This window comes from Xenopus laevis, chromosome 1S, assembly GCF_017654675.1.
Source record: "Xenopus laevis strain J_2021 chromosome 1S, Xenopus_laevis_v10.1, whole genome shotgun sequence".
Lineage (NCBI taxonomy): Eukaryota > Metazoa > Chordata > Amphibia > Anura > Pipidae > Xenopus > Xenopus laevis.
The window spans coordinates 133,714,684-133,740,695 of NC_054372.1; the positions used below are offsets into that span (position 1 = coordinate 133,714,684).

At 38.9% G+C, this 26,012-nt stretch overlaps 1 protein-coding gene across 2 annotated transcripts in view; it reads right to left on the minus strand.

Annotated features, from left to right (window-relative positions):
* Positions 1–4,688: 4,688 nt before the first annotated feature.
* cabp7.S (calcium binding protein 7 S homeolog) overlaps positions 4,689–26,012 on the minus strand; it is a 51,076-nt gene continuing 29,752 nt past the window's right edge. For both annotated transcript variants that reach the window (XM_018243996.2, XM_041580240.1), the window contains exons 3-5: positions 6,183–6,295; positions 5,709–5,862; positions 4,689–4,970 (exon numbers count right to left, since the gene is read on the minus strand). In XM_018243996.2, the coding sequence (XP_018099485.1) occupies positions 4,843–4,970; positions 5,709–5,862; positions 6,183–6,295 (395 nt within the window). In that variant the 3' untranslated portion in view covers positions 4,689–4,842. The remainder of the gene's footprint in view (positions 4,971–5,708; positions 5,863–6,182; positions 6,296–26,012) is intronic.

Sequence of the window (26,012 nt, forward strand, 5' to 3'; positions counted from 1 at the left end):
TAGACATGGGAGGAATGTGAAAGAACTGTAAGGATACCCAGAAACAGATGGTGGGTGAGAACAAGGAGCAATGAAATTAAAAGCAAAATGGGAGAAGGATAGGTTGTAAATTTAAGAGAATTAAATGGGGGGGGGGCGCTGGGGAGAGGAGAAAAGGTGTGAGAAACAGTAATGGTATGTGTATTTTTTTTATTATCTTTCCACTGCATACTGCTTCCCAAGACAGATGTGAAAATGAGATTTACATCTTGCTGCCACATTGCTTTCAAAATATTTAAGTGGAAATGGAAGAGTGAAGGACAAAAGAGAGGAGAGGCAACAGGAGGTGTAAGAATTAGGAAGACAGGTGGTGAGAGGTGAGGGAGGGTTGCGGGCGGAATACTGCATTAGCTGATTATTTCAGCCTGTCACTCTCAGAGCTCATTATCCCATCCCTCATTGTGATGATACAATAACTTCCACTAGGAAGAGAGTGTGAAGACAGCAGATTAGTCTTTTGTGCCAAGAATTGGACTCTCCCTACCTCTGCCAGAGAGACCCAGCATCCACACAGGGCCATGACAAGAACCCATCCCTACAGGCAGTGCACGGGCTTTGCAATTCCCGCATAACTACTGCAATCCCCTAGAGAGTATGAGATGCTGGATGCGGCAAGAACAGACTTTCCCCCTGCAGTGCTAAAAAGACTCATAGTTGCATTGTTAGATACAGTTGAAAAAAGACCAAAGTCCATCAAGTTCAGCCCCTCCAAATAATACCCAGCATCCATACATACACACACGGACTCCTCCATACACTCACGTACAGGGCTGCCATCAGAAATCACGGGGCCCCGCACAACAAAATTTTCTGGGCCCCCCTCGCCACCCCTCCCTCAGTATGAAGGCCACACAAGACACAGGCATTAAAACATGAAGTGCCCCCCTACAAGTTAAAAAAATAACTTTGGTGCCCAGACCCCTCCTACAAGTTTTGGTGGTCAGGTGGTGGTTAAAGAAAAAAAACATTGGTGGCCAGGGCCCCACACATTTAAAAAAAAAAACAATGAGCCAGGGCCCCCACACATTTAAAAAAAAAAAAACAATTAGCCATGGCCCCCACACATTATAAAAAACCAATTAGCCAGGGCCCCCACATATTTTAAAAAAAAAACAATGAGCCAGGGCCCCCACACATTTAAAAAAAAAAACCAATTAGCCATGGCCCCCACACATTAAAAAAAAAACCAATTAGGCAGGGCCCCCACACATTAAAAAAACAAAAACAAACAATGAGCCAGGGCCCCTACACATTTAAAAAAAAAACAATGAGCCAGGGCCCCCACACATTTAAAAAAAAAACAATGAGCCAGGGCCCCCACACATTTAAAAAAAAAAACAATTAGCCAGGGCCCCCACACATTAAAAAAAACAATTAGCCAGGGCCCCCACACATTTAAAAAAAAAACAATTAGCCAGGGCCCCCACACATTTAAAAAAAAAACAATTAGCCAGGGCCCCCATGCATTTAAAAAAAAAACAATTAGCCAGGGCCCCCACACATTAAAAAAAAACAAATAGCCAGGGCCTCCACACATTTGAAAAAAAAACTATTAGCCAGGGCCCTCACACATTTAAAAAAAAAAAAAAAAACTAGCAAAGGGCCCCCACACATTTAAAAAAAAAACTATTAACCAGGGCCCCCACACATTTAAAAAACAATTGGTCAGGGCCCCCACAAGTTAAAAGAAAAAAAAAACTGCACGTACCTTAGCCAGGGAGTTCAGATGCCGGTATCTTCAGTTTCTTATGCTCTGATTCGCCAGTGAAATGTAAGTCCCGGTAAAGCCGCATAGTGATTGGATAAAGTAAAGGGGAGGTTCAAACTTCTCCCAACCAATCCGCATGTGGCTTTACCGGGACTTACATTTCACTGGCGAATCAGAACACAAGAAGAAGTCATCGGAGCTCGGATGCAGGGGCACGGCTGTGCAAGTAAGTGCAGCACGGCCGGGCCCCCCTTAACTCCCCAAAACATCCGGGCCCGGGACCCCCCTGTCCCCCCCTGATGGCGGCCCTGCTCACGTAACTTATATATACTCATACATTAAGAGGCAGATTTATCAATGGTCGAAGTGAATTAGAGGGAATTTTCGAAGTAAAAAAATTCGAAAATTAAAAGTAATTTTTGGATACTTCGACCATCGAATAGGATACTACGACTTCAAAATTACTTTGATTCGAAGTAAAAATCGTTCGACTATTCGATAATCTAAGTACTGTCTCTTTAAAAAAAACTTCGACTTCAATTACTTTTTTTCAAATTAAACCTGCCGAAGTGCTATGTTAGCCTATGGGGACCTTCTACAGCATTTTTCTACGTTTTTGAAGTCGAAGTAAAAATCGTTCGACCGTACGATAAAATCGTTCGATTCGAAGGATTTAATCGTTCAATTTTACTTCGACCGCAGAATAGCCAAATTTGATGAAAAAAAGTTTGATTTCGATATTCGAATTCGAAGTATTTTAATTCGATGGTCGAATTTCAAAGTATTTTTAACTTCGAAATTCGACCCTTGATAAATCTGCCCCCAACTATAGATTTTAGTATCACAATAGCCTTGGCTATTATGCTTGTCCAAGAAATCATCCAAGCCATTCTTAAAGGCATTAACTGAATCAGCCATCACAACATCATCCAGCAGTGCATTCCACAACTTCACTGTCCTCACTGTGAAGAACCACCTACATTGCTTCAAATGAAAGTTCTTTTCTTCTATTCTGAAGGGGTGGACTCTGGTGAATCCTCTTTATGACTAAAAAGGTCCCTGGCCAATTTGTCTATAATGTCCTCTAATATACTTGGAAAGTTTAATCAAGTCCCCCTTCAAGCATCTTTTTTTCCAGAGAAAACATCCCCAACTTTCTACCCTCATAATTTAAGTCTTCCATCCCTCTAACCAGTTTAGTTGCATGTCTCTGCACTCTCTCCAGATCATTTATATCCCTCTTAAGGACTGGAGTCCAAAACTGCACTGCATACTCCAGATGAGGCCTTACCAGGGACCTATAAAGTGGCATAATTATGTTTTCATCCCTTGAGTTAATGCCCTTTTTTATGCAAGACAGAACTTTATTTGCTTTAGTAGCCACAGAATGACACTGCCTGGAATTAGACTACGTGTTATCCACAAAACCCCAGATCCTTCTCAGTTAACAGAATCTCCCAACACACTGTCATTTAGTGTATAACTTGCATTTACAGTACATTATTTTTTCCAAAGTACATTTATTAACACCGAACCTCATTTTCCAGTTTGCTGCCCAGTTTTCCAATTTAGTCAAATCACTCTGCAAAGTGGCAGCATCCTTCATGGAACCTATAGTTCTGCACAATTTAGTATCATCTGCAAAAATAGAAACAGTACTTTCAATGCCCACCTCCAGGTCATTAATAAACAAGCTAAAAAACAGAGGACCTAGTACAGAGCCCTGCGTTACTCCACTAACAACACTGGTCCAATTAGAAAATGTTCCATTTACCACCACTCTTTGTAGTCTATCTTTTAGCCAGTTCTCTATCCAGGTACAAATATTATGTTCCAGGTCAACATTCCTTAATTTAACCAGTAACCTTCTGTGTGGCACTGTATCAAATGCTTTAGCAAAGTCTAAATAGGTCAAATCCACTGCCATCCCAGAATTGAGGTCCCTGCTCACCTTCTCATAAAAGGAAATTCATGTAATAAGTATACAGAAGGTACTTGGCGCATTTCAGCCCCTTGCAGTTTAGCAGCAGACAAACATCGGCACAGTCATTGGTATTGCATGCATCCATTCAATGTAAGCCATATTCAGATCTTACAGATTTTATTGCAGTAAAAAAAAAACAGAAGGCAGAATTAAAACCTAGGACAAAACAGGCAAGAGCGTGGATAGAGAGAAACGAGCCAATTAGAGGGGATTGTGACAAGTGCCAGGCAAAGGGCTTCATGATTTTACACAAACCTAAAAACAAGTTCTTTATGTGTAACAGTACAAAGATCAGGAAAAAAACTAAATGGGGTGTTAATAACAAAAGGATGAAGAGAGCATGGTCCTTTGTATTTAGCTCATATTTATAGGATTACATATTATGACAAAAGACAAACCTGATTTGAGGCAGACAAATATAAACCCCATTTCTCCCAAAGTGACCTGCAAACTCAGTACTGATTTCTGTCATCTTAGGATTTAAAATCATAACCCCCTGTATTACAGAGAATGGCACACTTGGGGTTTGCTGCATAAATGTCAAACACAAGCCTCAACAGACAGACATGGAAGGAAAAAGACAGCTACATGTAATATTAACTTCCTGCATTTAAAGGGTTAAGGTGGGTCACACTGGGAAGGGGAAGACAGAGTTTCACTTCATCTGCCTTTTTGCTGGCAGGGTACAAAATGTTACAGTTTTTTAAATAGATGTCCATTAAATAATTTGACATTATCTCAAAGACTTAACCCCTTTGCAGACCAAAAATGTTATTGCTCATAAATATATATTTGTATATTCTTATATATATGTACATCTATTATATATAGAGAGAGAGAAAGAGCAAGAGATAGAAGGTCCCTTTGTGTTACAGGTTATAAAAGCACAGATGGTCACCTGACAACTTAAATGCCCATGCACTTCCATGCAAATCTTCCCATGCATGTTCAGAGACCTGAGGGGTCGCCCCCTGGATTTTATGTTGTTTGTATGGTGGGTTCTTCTTTTGAGGTCCTGAAGTCCATTTGTAGATCAGTGAGAGGAGTGAGAAGAGTCAGCTCTGACACAGGAAAGTCCCTATGTTGATCATTAAGAGAAAACTCTATTTTATCACTTCATGCCACTGCGTAGGACCTGATTGGCTGCTATAAGCATCACACTAATAATAAAAGCAATGGCAAAGGCGCAGATCAGACTCTTCCTTACGCAGGTCTGTCGAATTTGCTGGTTTGAAGAACCTAGAACAGGTAAGAAATGCTTTTATAGTTTCAAAAAACACAGGAGATAGCTTATACAAGCTCTAACTCAAGTGCATCTAGAACAGGGATGTTCAGCTGTAGCATATAGGATGCTAAGAAATCAACAACAGCTAACATGGCTTATATTGGACATCCTGCATCTGGCAACCTTAAGGAAAATCAGTTTGAATGATTCAAGTAACTGTGCTACGGCAGAGATAATGTTATAATGAGACACATAAACTATGCTTGAATGTTGGACCCTTCTGCACACTTGCCATGTAGGGCACCAGAGGAAGCATTGGGTTATTGGGGCATGTATAAAGGCATACTGAAGAAAGTCATTATATCAAAGGTTATCGGTTATATGGAATCATCTTATTTTTTATTTATCGTTTTAAAAATGAAAATATGTTGAAATAATGTCTTATCTTCCAGCAGTTTTTTACATTCATTATTTAGAACCTGATATGGTTTGTCCTTGCAGCTTCAATTTTTTCACTCTGTTTGCTGTAAAATAATTATGAGATTTTCAGTTTATTTCTAAACATGTTCCCTTTTACCGTGTGTGTGTTTTATTTCTTATAGCAATGAGACCCAACAGAAGTAAAAGCTGTGTCTCCAGAGGCCCCTGCCCTGCTCATTGTTAGGATGGGAACAAGAGACAATGTCACTTTTCCATGCAATGCAATGTTAGTAAAGTAATGTTGCACTGCCGCTAGACAAAGAGACACTTACTCTCCATATCGACAGAACAATCCCCTCTTGTTCCCAGGTTTCCGGCCTCTTCTGTCAATATGATATTCTCAATGTCACGCATTGACAGATGGTCACAGAAAGTGTCGTACAACAACCTCTTCAATTCCTCCACTGACAGTGACTGCATGTCGCACTGCGAGGACACACCAGGGACATGAAGTTAAATGCAGGAGCAACATCCAACTGAAACATCTTACATGTGCATATAACAGGCATTTCATCAATCTAAGCATATGTTTCACGTGGGACATGTAACATACCATAAACAAGACACTGAAAGGGTATGCCCAAAGCACATAGGAGAACCTCACTGTAGGTTAATGAATAAGGAACACAGGAGTGACATCTCTGAGTAGAGTACACCTACACACAAACAGACACATAGACACAGACCCAAGTAAAGTACTACCCACACATATACTCAAAATCTACATCCATACATGAACAACATACCTTCCAAAATACAGAGTCAAAGTCAGCACCATGAAACTTGTCTGGGATTCCAGATGTTGTGATCTTTGGTCCCAGTAATGTCACAAACTCTTCAAAATCAACCTGGCCATCTCCTAGAATAAATGAAGAACAAAATGTGAGCAGGAGGAAGAATATTTCCCATTTTAAATTGCAAACACGGAGAATGCTGCATAGAATTAGAAAGGCTCTCCATGAGCCTCCAAAGGTAACAGGGATAAATAGTAGTACAAATGTTTGAATTACAAGGGAAATTGCATAAAAAACAACAAAGAATAAAAAAGAATTACAATAGACTCTTACTAAGAATGGATGTAAGAGTTAGGAAGAAGAGGAAACATCAGGAGTGAAATGGTAAAAGTGCATGGGAAAGAAGAAGAAAATGCATTAGTAGAGGGAAGCAATGGTGAAGAATTGTGGAGAGCAGCATATAGAAGGGAAAGCATGTATAGTAGGAGTGCCCATACTTTACTAATGCGAGGTCCATATTTAGCGATGTTGTCCCCTTACGATCTGCATCCATAAAAGCATTTGTAAGCATTGTGTTCCATGGAAAATATTACACATTATATTGATTTATGAGAGAAATTTATATTGCTATATTTAACAATTATTTTTTATATAACCTTAATGTAATAAATATCTGAATGAAAAGAATGAAACAGGACGGGTGATATAGACAAGCTGTTTGTTGACAGTGTCTTGAGATCTACTGATCCCCAGCTAAAAGTCTACTGGTAGATCCCGATCTACTTTTTGGACACCCCTGATGTATAGTGATCCCTTAGAGGAAGTGCTTGAAAATGGGAATATGCCTTACTGGCATCTGACTTGCTTTATGCTTTTTACTAAATAAACCTTTTAACTAATAAGAAATAAAATGTATGGTTTATATATGTTCAATCCTCTGGTTTATATTGTACAACGACTGAATTGGCAGCTCACCCACTTATCTACTTTGTTCCGAAAAACATGATTGTAGCCCTGAAAGATACAAATTGAAGCTTTCCTCCCAGAATGCTTGTCTGAACATGGAAGCTAGATGAGTTTTACTTTATGTAAAACCATCAGGTTTAACATGAGCAGTTGACTCAAAAGTTATGTCAGTGTATAAAATAGAGAAAAGCGTGTGAGAATAAAAAGGAGTGAGTACGATAAAAGATCTCATGTAGAGGTAAAGGGAGAACTAAATAAACCAGGAAACAAAGCCAAAGCAATGTACATATGGATTGAAGAAGGAAATCATGTGAGAGACAAGAGATAATGTAAATATGTATGAGTTCAAGATAATGAGAAGCAGTATATGGAGTTTGGAAGGGTTGTCAGAAAGCAAAAGTAAATTGTCACAGGGTTCACAAGAAAGGACAAGAGAGTGGAAAACTGGTTTAGCAGTGACACAAAAGTGTCCAAACATTGCAACATGATAGCAAAGATACTTTTGTTAGGTTGCTAATGAGGTCATATATATATATAGCCACAAACTTCAGTATATTCATATATAGTAGATTATTAACAAGTGTTATAAAACAGAGTCTTTTCTGCAGAAATTTACTACAATATTTTATAGGGACAAAGGGCAGAGTTTGGGCAGAATGGAAAAGCAAGAAAATAGCCAAAATAGCTAGGAGCCCATACATTTTTTCATAGGACAGTTGCCTTAAAGGAGAAGGAAAGGCTGTATTTACTTGGGGGTGCCAAAAGTTAGGCAAACCCAAGTGATTGTATATACTTACCTGAAACCATGGGATGGTGCTCCTATAAGGAGAAAACTGCACCAGTCCAGGGGTTCTTCCAGAGAGCACCAGAGAGCACCACAGAGCGATCAGCTTCTTCTTGTTTCTTCAAATTTCCCAGGGGCAGACTCAGGAGCAGTAGAACAAAATAGCCAACGTCTTTGTTTAGGTTCGGCTTTTTGCCCTATTGCACATGCGTACCAGCATGAAGAAAGAAGAAGCCAGAAGCTGATCGATCCATGGTGCTTGCTGGAAGAACCTTCGGATCTTAGTGAATTTGCCCCCTAGACGGAACCTCCTTTCTTCTAATTGGAATGGGTGACCTCATGTCAGCTGGAAAAACCCCAACTCATAGCTAAGATTTTCCATACCTTTTACCAGCTTAGTTGCCCTTCTCTGTACCTTCTCTAATTCAATAATTTTCTGTTTTATCACTGGAGACCAAAACTAGATGGGACCTTACCAGTTCTCTGTAGTGGAAGAAGGACCCCCTTCTCCCACAAATCTATACTCCTTTTAATATAGCTCAAGACTTTATTTGCCCTTGATGCTTCTGACTGGCATTGCTTACTGCAGACAAGTTTATTATCTACAAGGACTCCAATGTCCTTTTCCATTATGGATTTGCCTAGTGCAGTCCCATTAAATGTATAAGTGGCTTGGATATTTTTACATCCCAGGTGTATGAGTTTATATTTATCAACATTGAATCTCATCTGCCACTTAGCTGCCCAGATTGCCAGTTTGTCAAGATCCTGTTGCAAGGATGCTGAATCCTGGATAGAATTAATTGGGCTGCATGATTTAGTGTCATCTGCAAACACTGATACGTTACTTACAATACCCTCCTCTAAGTCATTAATGAACAAGTGAAATAAAAGTGGACCTAATACAGAGCCCCGAGAGACCCCTCTTCATAATGGGGACAAGAGTAATAGGGATTGGTGAACAGGAAATTTAAAAATTATCTCCTGCGCATACCCAGAGTTTCTAAGCAAATGTGGGTGTGGTTGGGAAGCATGCCGCCCCTAAAATCCTGCCACCCTAGGCCCAGGCGGTGGTCTTTTCACAAATCTGTGTGGTCTTTGTGTAAAACAAGAAGTAAATCTCACCTGTTTTACTATATTTTTTCTACACATACACAATGATAAACACATAAGCTCCAGTTTAAAGCAAAAGTAATTTAATAAAAGGACCTGTCAGCCAAGTGCAAAATTCTGTTTATGCGTGCATGAAAATATATGCTGAAATGCAATGTGTGTTGAAATTCACATTTCTCGGTTTTTCTGCTTTTCAGTCTCGGCACCCCTGCATTAGGGGGTCTATAGCATACTCCTACAATTAATTTTCTGGACTCTTTACAGTTGGTGAAGAGCTCCACCCATAAGACTTCAGTCCCTATTTTATATTGGCTTTAAAATCCTGCCTAACAAACTGACATACCATATTCCTCTCCTATTGCCTCTGTCCCTCCGAAACAAAGTATAGCCGCTGATATTAACTGCCCAGTCATGCGACTTATTCAGCCATGTTTCAGCCATACCAATCACATCATATTTCCCCTCCAGCACCAGCATAAGATACACTTTACAGGCATATGGTTAAAGAAATGTGTATGTATGTGGGGCTAGAGATGCTTGAAGGCTGGGGCACTAATCTATATAGAAACACCAATGGGTGTGGGGAAGTGTAGTCTAAGGCTACACGTTGGGAAATTCTTTCATGTATATAATTAATATAGTTTTTTAAGTATAAGTTTTTTGTAGCTAAGGCTCCTGAACAATAGAGAAAAAAGTAAGAACTTCTGCTTTAGTTAAACTTGTCAGCAGTCCCTCCAATAACTATACAAATAATATGCAGCATGGTCATCTCCCATGTGCCACAACAGAGGCATGAAATAAACTAGGAAATAAGTCCAATACATATTTAAATTTAGTACAAGAGCAGGATAAAGAACAGGCAGCACCTCTGCCAATGGCAAGGTGTGTATTAACTAAAACAATTCCATATGTTTAATGACCACTGATAAAAGAATGCATAAACTCTATAATACCAGTGTTTTATTTTAACTTGTGTTATCAGCCTACTAATCACTCCACTGTGAAACATCCATTTATAACATACTGTGAAGAACATCTTGACTATTGTTTCTCATCTTTTATTCAAGTTATTTGACCTATTTACTGTTTAGCTGCAACAAAACCCCCAGAACATCCTGTTTCGAATAAAAATTGTTATTGAGTTATTAGAGTCCAACTTGCTTGCTAATTTTGCTTGTAGAATCAGAAAGCAAAAACATAAAAAGAGAGTAAACCAGTTGCCAATTGTTATCAATTATTTTGAAGATAATTCTACAATCTAGATTTGCATCCCTGTGGACTCATTAATTTATTAAAATCTTATAATCTGCAAGGTACATGATGTTTGTTTTTTTCACAAGTACTGATTTTTTTAAAAATTTTTATTTACATGTTAAATAATTTGTGAAATTAAAATATTTGATTTAGGTGATGTAAACAACCTGTCATTTGCACTGAAAACAAAAAGGAGATTTACCACAAATTAGGTTTTCACAAGTGTGGCAATAAAGATATGCTGGGTCATAAAACGACAATAGCAGCCGTTTTCTTGTATTATAGCTTAAATGCTCTCAACTGTGACCAGGTCCAGTAGCTCAGCAATGCCTTTTTCAGCTAATCTCACGAGACTTGTGATGTCATGGCTACGTGGCAGCGTTTCAGGTACGGAAGGCGGGTACTGTATTCTACCAGAAACTTTACCGGGATCTACTGGTAGACAGTGATCAATATTTTAAGGCAGGGCTGTCCAACTGGCGGCCCGTGAGCCGCATGCGGCCCGCGGCCCCCCCCCCTTATATGGCCCGCCACATCAAAGTCTGCCTGCTGTGTCTGCTTAACAAATGTAAAATTTAAAAGGTATCACTGCTTTGTTTAAACATCAAATTCACACTGTAATCCCCTGCATTGTTCACACCTGTGATCCCCCTGTATTGTTCAGACTTCTGACACCTCTATTGTTTACACCCCTAAAGCCCTGTACTGCCCACATTGTTCATCGATTCACACCGTATTCAAAATGCAAATGGGGCACCAGCACTGTGTCACTGTATGTAGTACATATTAGACTGAGAGCTTTACTTGTCTCCTGCTCTGTTCTGCCTTCCCTCCCTGTGTGTGTCATACTTTGGTATTTGTTCTGGGGGTTTGTTAGCAATTGAAAATTATTGTTAGTGGCCCCTAAGCACGGGCGGAACTACCGGGGGAGCAGGGGGTTCGAGCGGACCAGGGCTCAGGGTTCAGGATTCGGCCAGGATTCGGCCTTTATCAGCAGGATTCGGATTCTGCCAAATCCTTCTGTCCGGCCGAACTGAATCTGAATCCTAATTTGCATATGCAAATTAGGGACGGAGAGGGAAATCGTGTGACTTTTTGTCACAAAACAAGGAAGTAAAAAATGTTTTCCCCTCCCCACTCCTAATTTGCATATGCAAATAAGGATTTGGATCTGGTTCGGTATTCGACCCAATCCTTCATGAAGGATTCTGGGGTTCGGCCAAATCCAAAATAGTATGCAATAGTATGCAATTATACTCACTAACCAGGGTATCAGGATCAAATATCTCCTAAAGGGAGGACAGACTGGACCTGAAAGAGTGAGCTAAGGCTTGAAAGGTCAATGTCACTGAATTAAGACAATGGGGGAAGGAGCAGGTGGGGAACGATAGTGACATACATTAGGAGTAGCATAGCAAAAGAACTCCACTTCTATGTATATAGTATACAATTGAAATACAAAACAAACAGAATCTAAAGGAATCTAAAGGAGAATAATAATAAAAAAAGATAAAAAAAGAAAAATGTAATTATATAAAGAAATAAAAACAAAGAAAGCATGCAGATCAAAGTATCAGTATGGGCATTTAAGATATTGCATCACATTTGAAAGGAAATTATCCCATGGTGACAAAATAACAATGTGAATGTCAAGTTTATCATCCAAAAGTGATGAGAGGGAATGAATGTATTGAAGTCTGTCTTTAACCAGAGTAATAGATAGAGAAAGGCCTAGCCAATGAAATGCAATGATCCAGTGAGTGGTTGCTAATATTTAAAAATCAAGTGTTAGGTTTAATGGCTACACAAATAATCTGAGAGGCCATTTGAATTACCTCTGTCCATCCAGGGCTGAGACAATAGGACAGTGCCACCATGTATGAAGTTAATCACCCCTAGCAGAGCAGACTCTAAAGCATGTCTGTGGAAAATTTGAGTCAATAGCATGCTTGAGGACGGGAGTGAGAGACTATTGGTATATTACTATTACTTATGCTGATCTTTAACTCCAACATTAGAGGAAAATTTCCTAATGGATAACCAAATATTTGTTCATGGCTTTTTTTGGAAAAACAAAACAAAACATGCAGCATCATTTGGTACCTGTTATTGGAGCTTGCTTAGACACAAAAAGATTTTGTGTTTTATATATATATATATATATATATATATATATATATATATATATTTATATATATATATCAATAATATTGTTTTTCCTGTTTTTAACCCATAATAGTAGTATATACACCAACATATATTTAAATGTAGAGAGTTGTCACTGCTGTCCTCACATTCCCTTTTCCCTCCTCACGCTCTATACTTGTGTAGGCACTGTTCATCAGCTTCAGGTCCCCCATTCTGGCACATAAACATAAATAATATTGTGGTAATACACAACTTGCCATGATAACAGTCCACAAAATGGCAGCTGCCTGCTTGCTGTAATTGTGTAATTCCAAGACTGAAAGAAACAAATTGTATGTAATATACAGTATAGTTTAAGTAAAGTTATTTTGCTACCTAACTAACATGATAGAAAATGAATTGGTATTATTTCTTAGGGTGACAGGTCCCCTTTAACTTATGCTCACCAAAATGTATTTTCCTACCTGATACCCCAGGCAGGTGCTTCTACCAGCAGAAAATTGCACTGGCTCAGGGTTATTCCAGCAAGTACCTGTTCCTGTTTCTTCTTTCTTTGCACGGCTGTGCATACATAAAAAGCTGAACTTTAATGCAAAAGCTGACAATTTCACTCTACTGTGCATGTGTTTGCCCCAGGAAATTTTAAGAAAGGAGACGCAAAAGACTTGGATTGATCCGTGGTGCTCACTGGAAGAATCTCGGGCCAGTGAACTTTTCTGCTGTTAGGAGAACAGGTAAGTAAACAGAATCACTAGACGGTGCCTAACTTTTAGCACCCATAAATTAAAAGACTTTTATTCTCCTTGACGTCTGCCCTTACTTCCATGAAATGCTGTGACTTGGAGCCAACGCGTCGCAATGCGACTAAACGAATGCAACGTGTCGGATGTTTTAAAGAAAAAAGAAGTGAAGGAGGAATCGCAGGTAACAACTACATTTATCCGACTGTTGGATGAAAACGCAGCGTTTTCATCCGACAGTCGGCGACGTGTTAAGTCCTTCCCTTTGTGTAATTGATTTACCTCTATCCTTGTCCAGTTATTATTATTCTCTTCTTGTCTTTCTGAGATGATGACTCCTTTTTAAGTAATAAATTAATCCCTCCTCTTCTAGAGATATCCTTAGTTAGATATTTTCCTGCAAAACCTTTCAATAAAAATATTGCAACATATTGTCACCTCATAATATAAAATACCACCTGTTTCAAAGATTCTAGAACACAAAAATGTAGTTTTCTTAGTAGTGGGAGCTTTTCTAACAGCTGTAGAAAAAGCCAATGATTTAGCTAAGCTGTCACATTTTGTTTTATGTTTTCTTTTAGCACCTTTTCCATCTACATTACAAGACATTTATGAACACAGGTGCAATGTACAAAGAACATGAATACACATAAATTGTCAAGTTTTTCATGCAGCGCAGCATTTTCCCCAGAATTTCAGCATAATAGTATGAATCCACTTTTTGGGGGGTATCTACAGTACCGTCAACATTTTCTGCTGGTGTTTGTAAACAGGAAAAAACTCACATTTTTAGAGGGAAAAATTTTGAATTATATATATTTTCAAGATTTATAATGCTCTAAAGCTGCTATAATCCTGTAAAAGTCAATGGCAGATGTCCCTTAAACAATTTGAAGATGTTTTTTACCTTCATGATATTCAAGTAGTGTTCTTCCAGCGTCGAATACAAAAAAAAGGTGCACTTTTCAGTCAAATCTAAAAAGTTGTACAATTTGATTTAATGCATGATTTTGTTGCAACCTTTTCCCACACATGCTTTTTTCATTTGGATTTATTGTTAAATTAAGGGCATTTGGATTTGGGAGTTTGGTTGAATTTTTTATAGTGAGAAAAAGTTAAGTTCTATTAAATACCCCCCTGCACATTAGTGTCCAGTTGGTTAAAGACACAGAAAAGGCAGTTTTTTTGTGCTTAAATGATGTTGCTATAAATCACCAAATCGATAGTTGAGGTGATATTTCCTGGAAACAGTTTTCCCCTAGGCCTGGAACCCACTTATATATTTATACAGTATATTAATATAAGTATGTATCTATTATCTATATAACAGCAAGTGTTTAAAAACTAGTTTGCAGCAACTATCTGGACTTTCTGCCCCTGGTGTCATCACCACAACCCCAACATCTATGACCCACCTCTTGACTTCATTACCATGCCTTTTTTTCAACCAGCAAAGGTAGCAACCATAGTAAGTAAATGTAAGTATGTATATACTAAGTATATATTTATATAATTCTAATTTGGCTTAAAAACACAAATACCAACTAGTGAGGTAGAGCATGTGCTATGCTGGAACCTCTTTCATCAGGATGGGCTTTTGCTAAGTGGAAAGAGCATGCGAGGGTGTTGTTTAACTACAACTCTATTCTGCCAAAAAAGTAAAATAATAGAAAAAGGAAACCAGGAGTTCTAAGCAAACAAAATCACAACTGGCTTTATTCAATATAAAGCGCCACAGGGTTGATAATACTCATAGCACATGTTGTAGTCAGATAAATACCAGGTACAGTCACAAGTGTATCAGACGCAGACAGAATGGTACCACTGAAGGAATAGCGTGGGGAGTTGAAGTATACACCTTCCAGGTTGTCAGTACCTAATGTGGACCGGATCCCTACAGTAGATGTTGAGCAGGGATAGAACAATAACCTGATTCCCTTGTCAATACTGTGGTCCCTGACCTACAGGAAAGCAGAGCCTGGGGGAGAGCTACTCCCTTTTATCCTCCTTGTTGGAGCTGAAATGCTGCTCTGGCTAACCAATGCTCACTGACTCACTCTTCCTAGAGAGTGCTATAACAGTGTCTAACCCAGCAACAAGAAAATGAGGTACTGGTAGAGAATGAAGCCATAGGGGCCATGTTCCTATGGGTCCCTACACACACACACATATATATTCCATGTGACGTTTTCCCAGTTTCCCACAACTACTCTCCCATGGTGAAATCAGAAGCCAAAGAGGAATGGAGAGCATACGAGCTGGAATTCATTTTGCCAGATGCATTTGCTAAATGGAAATCTGGCTCCTGCTGGCTCAGTTGTCTGAGCGATAGACATTTAATAATTATTTCTTCTACCAGTGAAATATCGGGAGAGAGGAACAAGACTTATTTCCTAAAGCTGGCCATAGACGCAAAGATCTGATGGTAAGAATGGAGGATTCATATGATTTTCGTACCGTGTGTGGAGAGTCCCGAAATTTTTCGTTGGCGGAGATCGGTCGTTTGGTCGATTGGACAGGTTAAAAGATGTATGTCGGCTATGGGTAATATCTCTGCATGTATTGCCGATCGTACGATTTTCAGTGGGAGACTGTCACTAGCTTTGGTCGGACATAACTTTCGTACGATTGCTGTCAGGGGCAGATCTGTTCTTTTCTAATTCATTTGATCGGAATGGTTAGTGGCAGGTCGGGAGATGGGGAAGTCCGATCGTACGTTGATTCGTACAATCGGATCTTTGCGTCTGTGGCCAGATTAATTGTGCACTACTCCTCAGTGATGCATTGAAAAATAGTGAGACAGTTAGGGGCAGATTTATCAAGGGTCAATTGAAAAATCTAATTTTTAAATTCAAATTTCGAGCTAATTTTAGTGTACTTCAACTAGGGAACAGTCCAAATTCGATTCGAATTTGAAAAAAATTAAAAAATTTGAATATAAAAATTTATCCTGTACTGTTTCTTTAAAAATTCAGCTTCAACTATTCACCATCTAAAACCTGCCACATTGCTGTTTTAGCCTAAGGGGGACCTCCTAAATCCTATTTGGAGTCATTTGGTGGACTTCAAAGTCAGAGTAAATAACAGGACCAAGGACCAGTGCAATGGCCTATGTTCCTTTTTATATTGTGAAATAAGTTCAACACTGGACAATTAATCCAATTACCGTTAGGGAAGGAAAAAGAAGTTTGCGAATCTGCTGTTGCATTTTGTGTTATACTGCTAATGAAAGCTGTTTGCCTTTTCCAACTGTTGGTGAAAGAAAACTGCTTTTATTTAATGGATACTGCTGTGAGCTCAAATAAAAGCCATTTTTCTTTAGGAAACTTCCAGGGTCCTGACAATTGCCCTGCACACACTTGCCAAACCAAGGAAAAGTTGACCTTGCTTTTCAAGGGTTGATCAACAAAACCCAATGTCCTTCTTCTGAAATGGCAAAATAACAATATAACTAAAACCTGTAATAGGGGAAAAACTTGGTGGGTTTAAGCACATAATAGACACATCCACCCCTTTTATATATTCAACAGCAAGATCAGAGCACAGTATGTAAACTAATAACAGTATGTAATAAAAAGAATGGCTTCTGCGTTTTTGTGAAAAGTGTAAAGTCCATGACTTTACTACAAACCAAAAAATAAAAATATTTTTTGTGTGACCAAAGTTTCTGAAATATCCCCTTATTTTCCGACCCAACAGTCCTCGTTTCTCCTCAAGTAAAACAGCAGCAATCCAAAGTTCAAATAGGTCAGCGCTAATCAAAGCTCAGGGGAAAAATATGAAGAAAAAGAGAAAAGACTCTGGTGAAGTCGTTAAGCGACGAAACGCGTTAGGCACAGCAAACTGACATCACAACTAAGCGCCCAGGAAGGAGCAAGTTGACTAGCGTGTGATGGAAACGCTGGTCGAGGCCTGAACCGCAACTCACTAAAGATCCAAGAAACTGGGACGATATAGAGAGAGATGTTTTGCCTGTTTTAATCCACTTAAATGTGAGTGTAACCAATTGGTTTTTATTATTGAAAAATAAAGAAGTTTTTACACTATCTGCGCTTTCTAAACTTCCCCTAGCAAGAAGGATCAACAAAAAGTTTTGCAATCTACAAGTTCTCATATGCACAAAATAATTTGAACGTTTGTAAGTACCCACTTTAAACAAATGCACGTGATGGAGTGTAAATAGTTAACTGCACTAAAGGTTAAGTGAAACCATATGGTGTTGTGGAACTATAACTCTCTAACTAAATACTACACTATATTATTTTTTTCTCTTTTTCTTCATATTTTTCCCCTGAGCTTTGATTAGCGCTGACGTATTTGAACTTTGGATTGCTGTTGTAAAGTCCATGAGTCAGACATACATATCATACTAAATATAATGCCCAGAGCTTTTATATGATTGTTTTATTTATAAAGCACTAATATACAGTCATATGAAAAAGTTTGGGAACCCCTCTTAATTCTTTGGAGTTTTGTTTATCATTGGCTGAGCTTTCAAAGTAGCAACTTAATTTTAATATATAACATACCTTATGGAAACAGTAGTATTTCAGCAGTTACATAAAGTTTATTGGATTAACAGGAAATATGCAATATGCATCATAAAAGAATTAGACAGGCACAGTAATGTAACTAGAGAGGGGCAGGCCCTGGTGTGGGACGTGTAGTTGCCCCCCGCCACACTGTACGAGATTTTCTGCCCGGAAACATGAGTGCGCAAACAGCCGGGGGCCCAGAGGTGGTGGGGGCCCTGGCCCAATTGCACCCCCTGCTCCCCCAGTAGTTCCGCCACTGTTCGGGCACCCCAGAGATATTACATCAATACTTAGTTGAGCCTCCTTTTGCAAATGTAACAGCCTCTATATGCTTCCTATAGACTTTGATGAATGTCTGGATTCTGGATGGTGGTATTTTTGACCATTCGTCCATACTCTCCAGGTCAGTTAAATTTGATGGCTACCAAGCATGGACAGCCTGCTTCAAATCATCCCATAGATTTTCCATGATATTCAAGTTGGGGGACTGTGACGGCCATTCCAGAATATTGTACTATACTTATACTCCCTCTACATAAATGCCTTTGTAGATTTCGAAGTGTGTTTATGGTCATTGTTTTGTTGGCATATCCAACCCCTTCCTAACTTCAACTTTGTGACGAATGCTTGAACATTATCCTGTAGAATTTGTTGAAATTGGATTGAATTCATCCGACCCTCGACTTTAACAAGGGCCCCCGTCCCTGAACTAGCCCCACAGCATAATGGAACCGCCACCAGATTTGACAGTAGGTAGCAGGTGTTTTTCTTGGAATGCAGTGTTCTTCTTCCGCCATGCAAAGTGATTTTTGTTATGACCAAATAACTAAATTTTTGTCTCATCAGTCCAAAGCACTTTGTTCCAAAATGACTGTGGCTTGTCTAAATGAGCTCTTGCATACAACAAGCGACTCTGTTTGTGGCGTGAGTGCAGAAAGGGCTTCTTTCACAACACCCTGCCATACAGATGCTTTTTGTGCAAATTGTGCTGAATTGTAGAACAATGTACAGATACACCATCTGCAGAAAAATGTTCTTGCAGGTCTTTGGAGGTGATCTTTGGGTTGTCTATAACCATTGTCACAATCCTCCGCATATGCCGTTCCTGTATTTTTCTTGGACTGCCAGACTTGGGTTTTACAGCAGCTGTGCCTGTGGCCTTCAATTTCCTGATTACATTCCTTACAGTTGTAACTGACAGTTTAAACCTCTGTGATAGCTTTTTCTAGCCTTCCCCTAAACCATGATATAGAACAATCTTTGTTTTCAGATCTTTTGAGAGTTGCTTTGAGGAATGGATCCCACGCTATCACTCTTCAGAGGAGAGTCAAACAGAAGCACAACTTGCAATTGGCCACCTTAAATACCTTTTTTTATTATTGGACACACCTGCCTATGAAGTTCAAGGCATAACTAGCTAATCCAACCAATAGGGTGTTGCCAGGAATCAGTATTGAGCAGTTACATATATTCAAATTAGCAAAATTACAAAGGTACCCACATTTTTGCACAGCCAGTTTTTCACATTTGATTTAATTACATAGAAATAAATACTGTTTCACTAAATATCTTTGTTCAGAAAACACCCCAGATGTTCCTGGAAACATACCACTGTTTTTGTTGAAAGTGAAGTAAATTATTATGCAGGCTGAGAGGAGGTTCCTAAACTTTTTCATATGATTGTACTAAATGTTTATTGTAAGCCCTGTGGCCTGGGATCTATCTTGCATCTTTTTATACTTATTATATGTTTCCTTAATTGTTTCACTTTTTAAATAATGCATACAATGTTGGTACTGCAGCTTTTTTAATCATACAAATAAACACTATCACAAAGGAGCAAACCCATTATGAAGACAGTAAAAAGAAAATGCAGGAATATTAGGCAAAACATGAACAATTCATCTATTAGAGCTCTACCATGTGTCAACCATATTTAAGATATGCAGAACTATGAAGAATGAGCAACAAGTGTAGGGAAGGAAACAAAAGAGGGCACACATATTACACTGAACAGCAATTATAATGGCAGCCCACCTTGTAGTTTATAATACTTTGCCCACTTGCTAACATAATTGTCAATCCACAGCCTGCTGTGCTGTAAATAATATCTGAACCTCATATTATTATTCTGTCTGTTTATATTGTAGGGATGCATCAAATCCAGGATTCGGTGTGAGATTCGGCCAGGATTCGGCCTTTTTAAGCAGGATTAAGATTCAGCATATGCAAATTAGGGGTGGGGAGGGAAATCACGTGACTTTTAATCACAAAACAATGAAGAAAAAAACGTTTTCCCCTTCCCACCCCTAATTTGCATATGCAAATTAGGGTTCGGATTCAGTTTTCGGTATTCGGCTGAATCTTTTGTGAAGGATTCGGGGGTTCGGCCGAATCCAAAATAGTGGATTTGGTGCATCCCTATTATATTTGTAATAGAGTAAAGAGTAATCATATATCAACCACAAGCAGCTTTTCTTCAGAGAAGACAACCTCAACACTTTATTCTCATAGTTCAATTGTTCCATTTCTTTTACCAGTTTTTTTTTTTTTTGCACAACTCTGAATTCTCTCCAGCTCATTACTATTCTTAAAGGATAATTCAGCCCTAAAGTAAAAAAACCCCTACCCCCTACCCTACATAGACCCCCCCCCCCTCCAGCCTAGCTGCTACCCAGGGCAAATGCCCCTAAATCTTAACTTACCCATCGTGCAGATTCTGTCCAGCGGAGTTCACGGCAGCCATCTTACAGCTCTTTGGTAAACTTCAGAATGAGATCGGTGCTTCAGCAATTTTCATCACTTTCGGCACATGCCTGTTAATTGATTTTCTCTAGCGTAACTTCCTTGGCATTAAACTTTGCTAGTGTACTTACATTAGAGCCAGCCACAGGGATGTTTGCTGTTTTTTCTTTTCCAGGAAACACCACATTAGTAATGTTGTCAAGCACTGAGCCAAGCTGTTTGGGAAGGATTCCCAGTGCAGCTCCATGGCTTGCAAAACACTCTTATGGACTGAAATACAATCTGCAGTAAATGTTGTTGGACGTCAAAATCGAGCTATCAAGATGGCTCCCAATTTTTAATGGTACAAAAAAATAATGTGAGGGTCTCATAAAATGTACTTATGTATTAAAAAGTCCCAATCCAATTGTTTTTATGTTTTTACAGACAAGTTAAATACATTTTGCTCAAAAAAAGTATTAGAGGGGTACTGGAGGAGGACCACCAACAGAATTAGACCTCAGGGACTATGAAGAAGAAATATCAATCATACTTGGTCCAGACACAATAACTGGCATGGAAGGACATTATGATACAGATGCATCAGGTAAACTCAATATATATATAAATGTATTTTCCTAAGGATTTTCCGTAAAATGATGTGGCAGATTTCTCAAAATGGGACATTCGAGATCACCACACCAAAAATCGTTTCTTGGGCTTTTAATAATCATACCAATTTAAAATGTTGAATTCAAACTTTCACCCATTTATAAATATGCTTCTAAAAATCCCATAGAAATTACTAGAAAGGGGGTGAATTTTTCTGTGGTCAGCATTAATCTCACATTTTGAGAAATGTGCCTCTAAGATCTAGACATATATATTTTAGAAGCCACTCATTTCTACATGTTGCTGCCATAAAATAGCTTGAATTCCTTTTGGTCACATATTATTTAGGGGCAACCAACACACACGAGTCTGAGGACAACCGACAACAACAGCATAGTCAACAAATGCATGTGGAGGAGAAAGATGAAATGCTACAATTAATGTTTTTATTGATGCAAAAAAAAACCTCTTCTGAATTGAAAAGGCCGTTTTCAATCTTCAATGGCTAATTTCCTTTAACTTCCTGTGAAACACAGTAAAACACAAATTCAATCAAATATTAGATGTTCAAATTTTTCATAGATAACCTCCCATTCGAGTTGTGAGTACATTTGAATTTATTAGAGTTAAAAATTCAACCTTTGATAAATCTGCCCCTATGTATTGAATTGTAAATCTATTGCAATTCCCTCAATTCATAGATTTTGGTGTCCAAAAATCTTTATAAATGCACATAAAATGTTTAATGTGTAAATCTTTTGAGGGTTAATATTGTTATTGCATGTTGTATGCATGATAGCATATGCCTTTATATTTTAGTAGTAATAACATTTCCTATCTTTTTGTTCTAATCCAGTAATAGAGGTCTACTCAAACAGTAACATCTTTTTTACCAACATAAAAAAAATGTATTATTAGGTCTAGTACCAAACACAAATGGTAACTCAAGTGAAGCCAAACCTGTCGATATCCCTAACCAAAACTCTTCTTCCCTGTTAAATGCTCCTTCCACAGCTACTTCTAAAAGTGGTGGCTAAAAGGCTAAAATGTTGTCTGTATTCATTTAAATATTTATTTTTTTAAGGTAACAACCACCACATTCTACATTCTAAGATGTCAAATAATGATCATGTATTAGGGTTCATTTAACTTGAAATTCACTCAATTATCATATTATCATTAACATATCGTCACTAAATCTATATTGTTTTAAAAACATCTATTTTCATTTCCTCCTGTTTCCTGTTTGCATTAGAATCTAAGTACATATTTGTTAAACCAATTAGAAACATACTTTCCTGAAAATCTTTATTGATATGTGTATTTAACAAATTACTTTTTAACCTCCTAAATGTAAAATGAATGGTTATGTAATGAAGGAAAAGACATTTTGGAATGAAGAAGTAGTGGTGGAAACTGGTGAAGGTAATTCATTTTCAAATAGAAATGTATTTAACTATCTCAGTATTCCAAATAAAAACACGAAACGTATCAAATATGTGGTAAATTTTCTATTGGATTAAGGTCCGGGGATTGGGCTGGCCACTCCATAACGTCAATCTTTTTGGTCTGGAACCAAGATGTTGCTCTTTAACTGGTGTGTTTGGGGTTGTTGTCTTGTTGAAACACCCATTTCAAGGGCATTTGCTCTTAGGCATAAGGTCAACATGACCTCTTCAACTATTTTGAAGTATTGAAACTGATCCATGATCCCTGGTATGCGATAAATAGGCCCAATACCATAGTATGCAACACCCCCATATTATGATACTTGTGCCACCATGTTTCACTGTCTTTACAGTGTACTGTGACTTGAATTCAGTGTTTGGGGGTCATCTGAAAAAACTGTCAGCTGCCCCTAGACCAAAAAGAATAATCTTGCTTTCATTAGTCCACACAATGTTGTGGCATTTCTCATTAGGCCAGTCAGTGTGTTCTTTAGCAAATTGTAACCTCTTCAATACGTCTTTTTTTCAAAAATGGGACTTAACATAGGCATCTTCTAATTGTAACAGTACTCCCAGGTACTTTAGACCTTCTTTGATCTTCCTGAAGTCCTTTTCAATTTTGGCTATTCTTCTATCCATTTGAATGGTAGTTTTCTTCCACGTCTTTCAGGGTTTGGTTGCCTTTTTTAGATCATTTTAGATGAGCAGGCTATCATTTTCCAAACTTCTTTATATGTTTTCCCATCTCCAATCAACTGAGTTCTCTGTTCTTCTGAACAATGTCTGGAACGCCCAATTTTACTTAGATTTTTAGAGAGCAATACACTATAACCAGCATGCACAACATTTGCTGCCTTCCTTTCTTAAATAAGGGTCGTAATTAACACGTTTTTTCAAAGAATGATTGGCCTCACTAATTGAACGCCAAGCTGCTATTATTTGGAGCAATCTATTATAATTTTGAACAAGCCTCAATTAATGTTTCAATAACACAGAATCAGCAGCATGTCATGGCTGTTGGGTCTGTTGGTTTTCTATTACTCTACTACATCTACTAGTAAATTATTTGCCATGAAGAAATATAATTTCTACCAAAAACAGCAATTGATCAGGTTAGTGATGTCGGACTGCTATTATTCTGAACACAACTGTATCTACATTTTTAAATGCTGGGTTGTGATGTAATATTTAATGAAATTTTCATAGAATTATGGGTGGATGATTTGACGGAGCCACCTACATTGAGCCCCACCTTTGAAGGTAAAATATTAATATATTCTTTGAACGTTGTTTTTACATCACTCTCTTTAACTGTATGTGCTCATGACCAAAACCCTCCCCCCCACACAAAAGACAGGACTAGAATTTAATAAAAGGCAATATCTATGTTTCGTATAAATAATAATGCAGAGCTATGGTGAAGCAAGCCTGGAGGAATCAGGGCAGGAGCCCAGACAGGAGGCAAATGAGGAGCCTACACCTCAGTCATGAAGACAGGAGGGAGCAAGCCAGGAGCCCACCCTTAGACATATGGAAAGAGTTCCAAATGTTAAAAAAAGGGATGGCCAAAACTGAACAAAAATTGTAAAAATAAATGTTCATCTTTGTAAATAAGTTTCTATTTTGGATAAATAAAAAACAAAAGTTAAAAAATTAGATAAATTGATTTTGGTAAAAACATGGTGTATTTTATTACAATGAAATATTTGATGTTAAATATATGTAAGAAATAATGTACACATTATTGGATAGTGTTATAATGTCTGAGGAGATTTATTTAACAAAACATGGTTATAACAAAAAACCTCATGGAACACACTCTCTTGTCAGTTGCAGTAAGTCACATGCTGAAACCAAGCATTGTTATAGTTCAACAACAATGTCATGATACAGGCCTGTAATAGATAATAAAACAGGCCAAGGTATAATGAAAAATATTTCTGCCAGCATCTAAATCAGACACATAGCAGGCCTCTTTTCACTATGGTCAGAGGGGTCAGAGCTGTAATGCCCTGTAATGTCCTGGCTGATAAGAGCCATTCCATGGGGAGGGGGAAGCCCAAGGAGTGAGAACTTAAAGTTCCCAGCAAGACCCTCACAGGTGAAGTAAAGGTCATATATAACACCTCCTGAAACATATATATCCTCATATAACCCATACCTGTTGTAAGGGCCGGATTTGCCCTGAGGGTGCCACGAGTCCGGTGTCCTCCGTCGCCCCCTCCCTCTGTAAAGATAGCGTGCATGCACATCCTGTTTGGTTGCTAGACACTAGTCTGAGGCTGGCGTCCTCTGTAAAGATAGCATGCAAGTGCATCCTGTTTGGTTTCGGAGCACTAGCCGTTCGGCGCTAGTGCTCCGCCAAGAAAACTGCTTGTGCAGCTGGGCGGCATGCCGCCCCTTAATTGATGCCACCCTAGGCCCGGGCCTATGCGGCCTTGCCATAAATCCAGGCCTGCCTGTTTTACCAACAGTATAAAAAACTGATGATGGGTTCAAGGCAATTTTAGCTTTCAAAACATGACTGGGTTTGGTACTCTGTGTATTAGATGTGAATATCTGGGGGCGCCTGCCGCATGCGTCCTGTCTCTTCTGGTGCCAGCTCCCCTATGGCGCTTCTGGGTTTATGCGCCGGCGTGATGACTTCATCGCGCATTGGCGCGAAATTCAAAAGTATAAAAGGGGAAATCAGTTTTCAAAGCACTGCCCGTTGTTAGGTTCTATTAGCAAGTTCCTGGGTGTTTATTCCTCGTGAATCCTGATTGATATTCTGTGTTTGACGTTGCCTGCCTTCTTGACTTCTCTGATCTCTCCAATCCTGCCCCTTGCCTGTTTGACTACTCTGATATCTTCAATCCTGACCATAGCCTGCCTGTTTAACTCCAAACTCTGCAATCTAACCTTTGCCTGTCCACCGACTATTCTACACTCTACAATCCTGATTCCGGCCTGTCTGACTATTCTAATCTGCTTGTGCTGGCCCGGCCTGCCTATTCCATGCTGTGTCCTGAGGTGTTCTTCTATTACAGTATCCTGGTGAGACGACCGTGCCCCTTTGCTCGTCCAGAACCGTTAGCTTTGCTCCTCTCTCAAATAAGACCTGGTGGCATCCAATTAGCCGAGGGCTCCTCCCGAGGTAAAAGGCGGTGGTTATAGGCGGAAGTGAGAGCCGAGACCAGGGAGCTTAGCTTTGGTTCTGGATTTAGGGTGCCGATTCGTGACAGTACAACGGGCACATGAGACGGAAGAAAATGGAAGAAGCTCCTGCTATCCCGCAAACTTATGAGCTGCTTCTTTCTACTCTCCTACAGCGCCTAGAGGACCAAGAGGGAAAACAGGACTTAATTATCCAGGGTCTACATTCCCTCTCCGACAGGCTGGATGCAGTTCAGCAAGCCTCTGCTGTGGTTCCTGAGGGGTCTGCCCCGTCTTCTACTCTGGGTATTACAGGTTTGTCCCATGACCCAAAAATTCCCTTCCCTGATAAGTTTAGTGGGGATAGGAATACATTTTTGTTT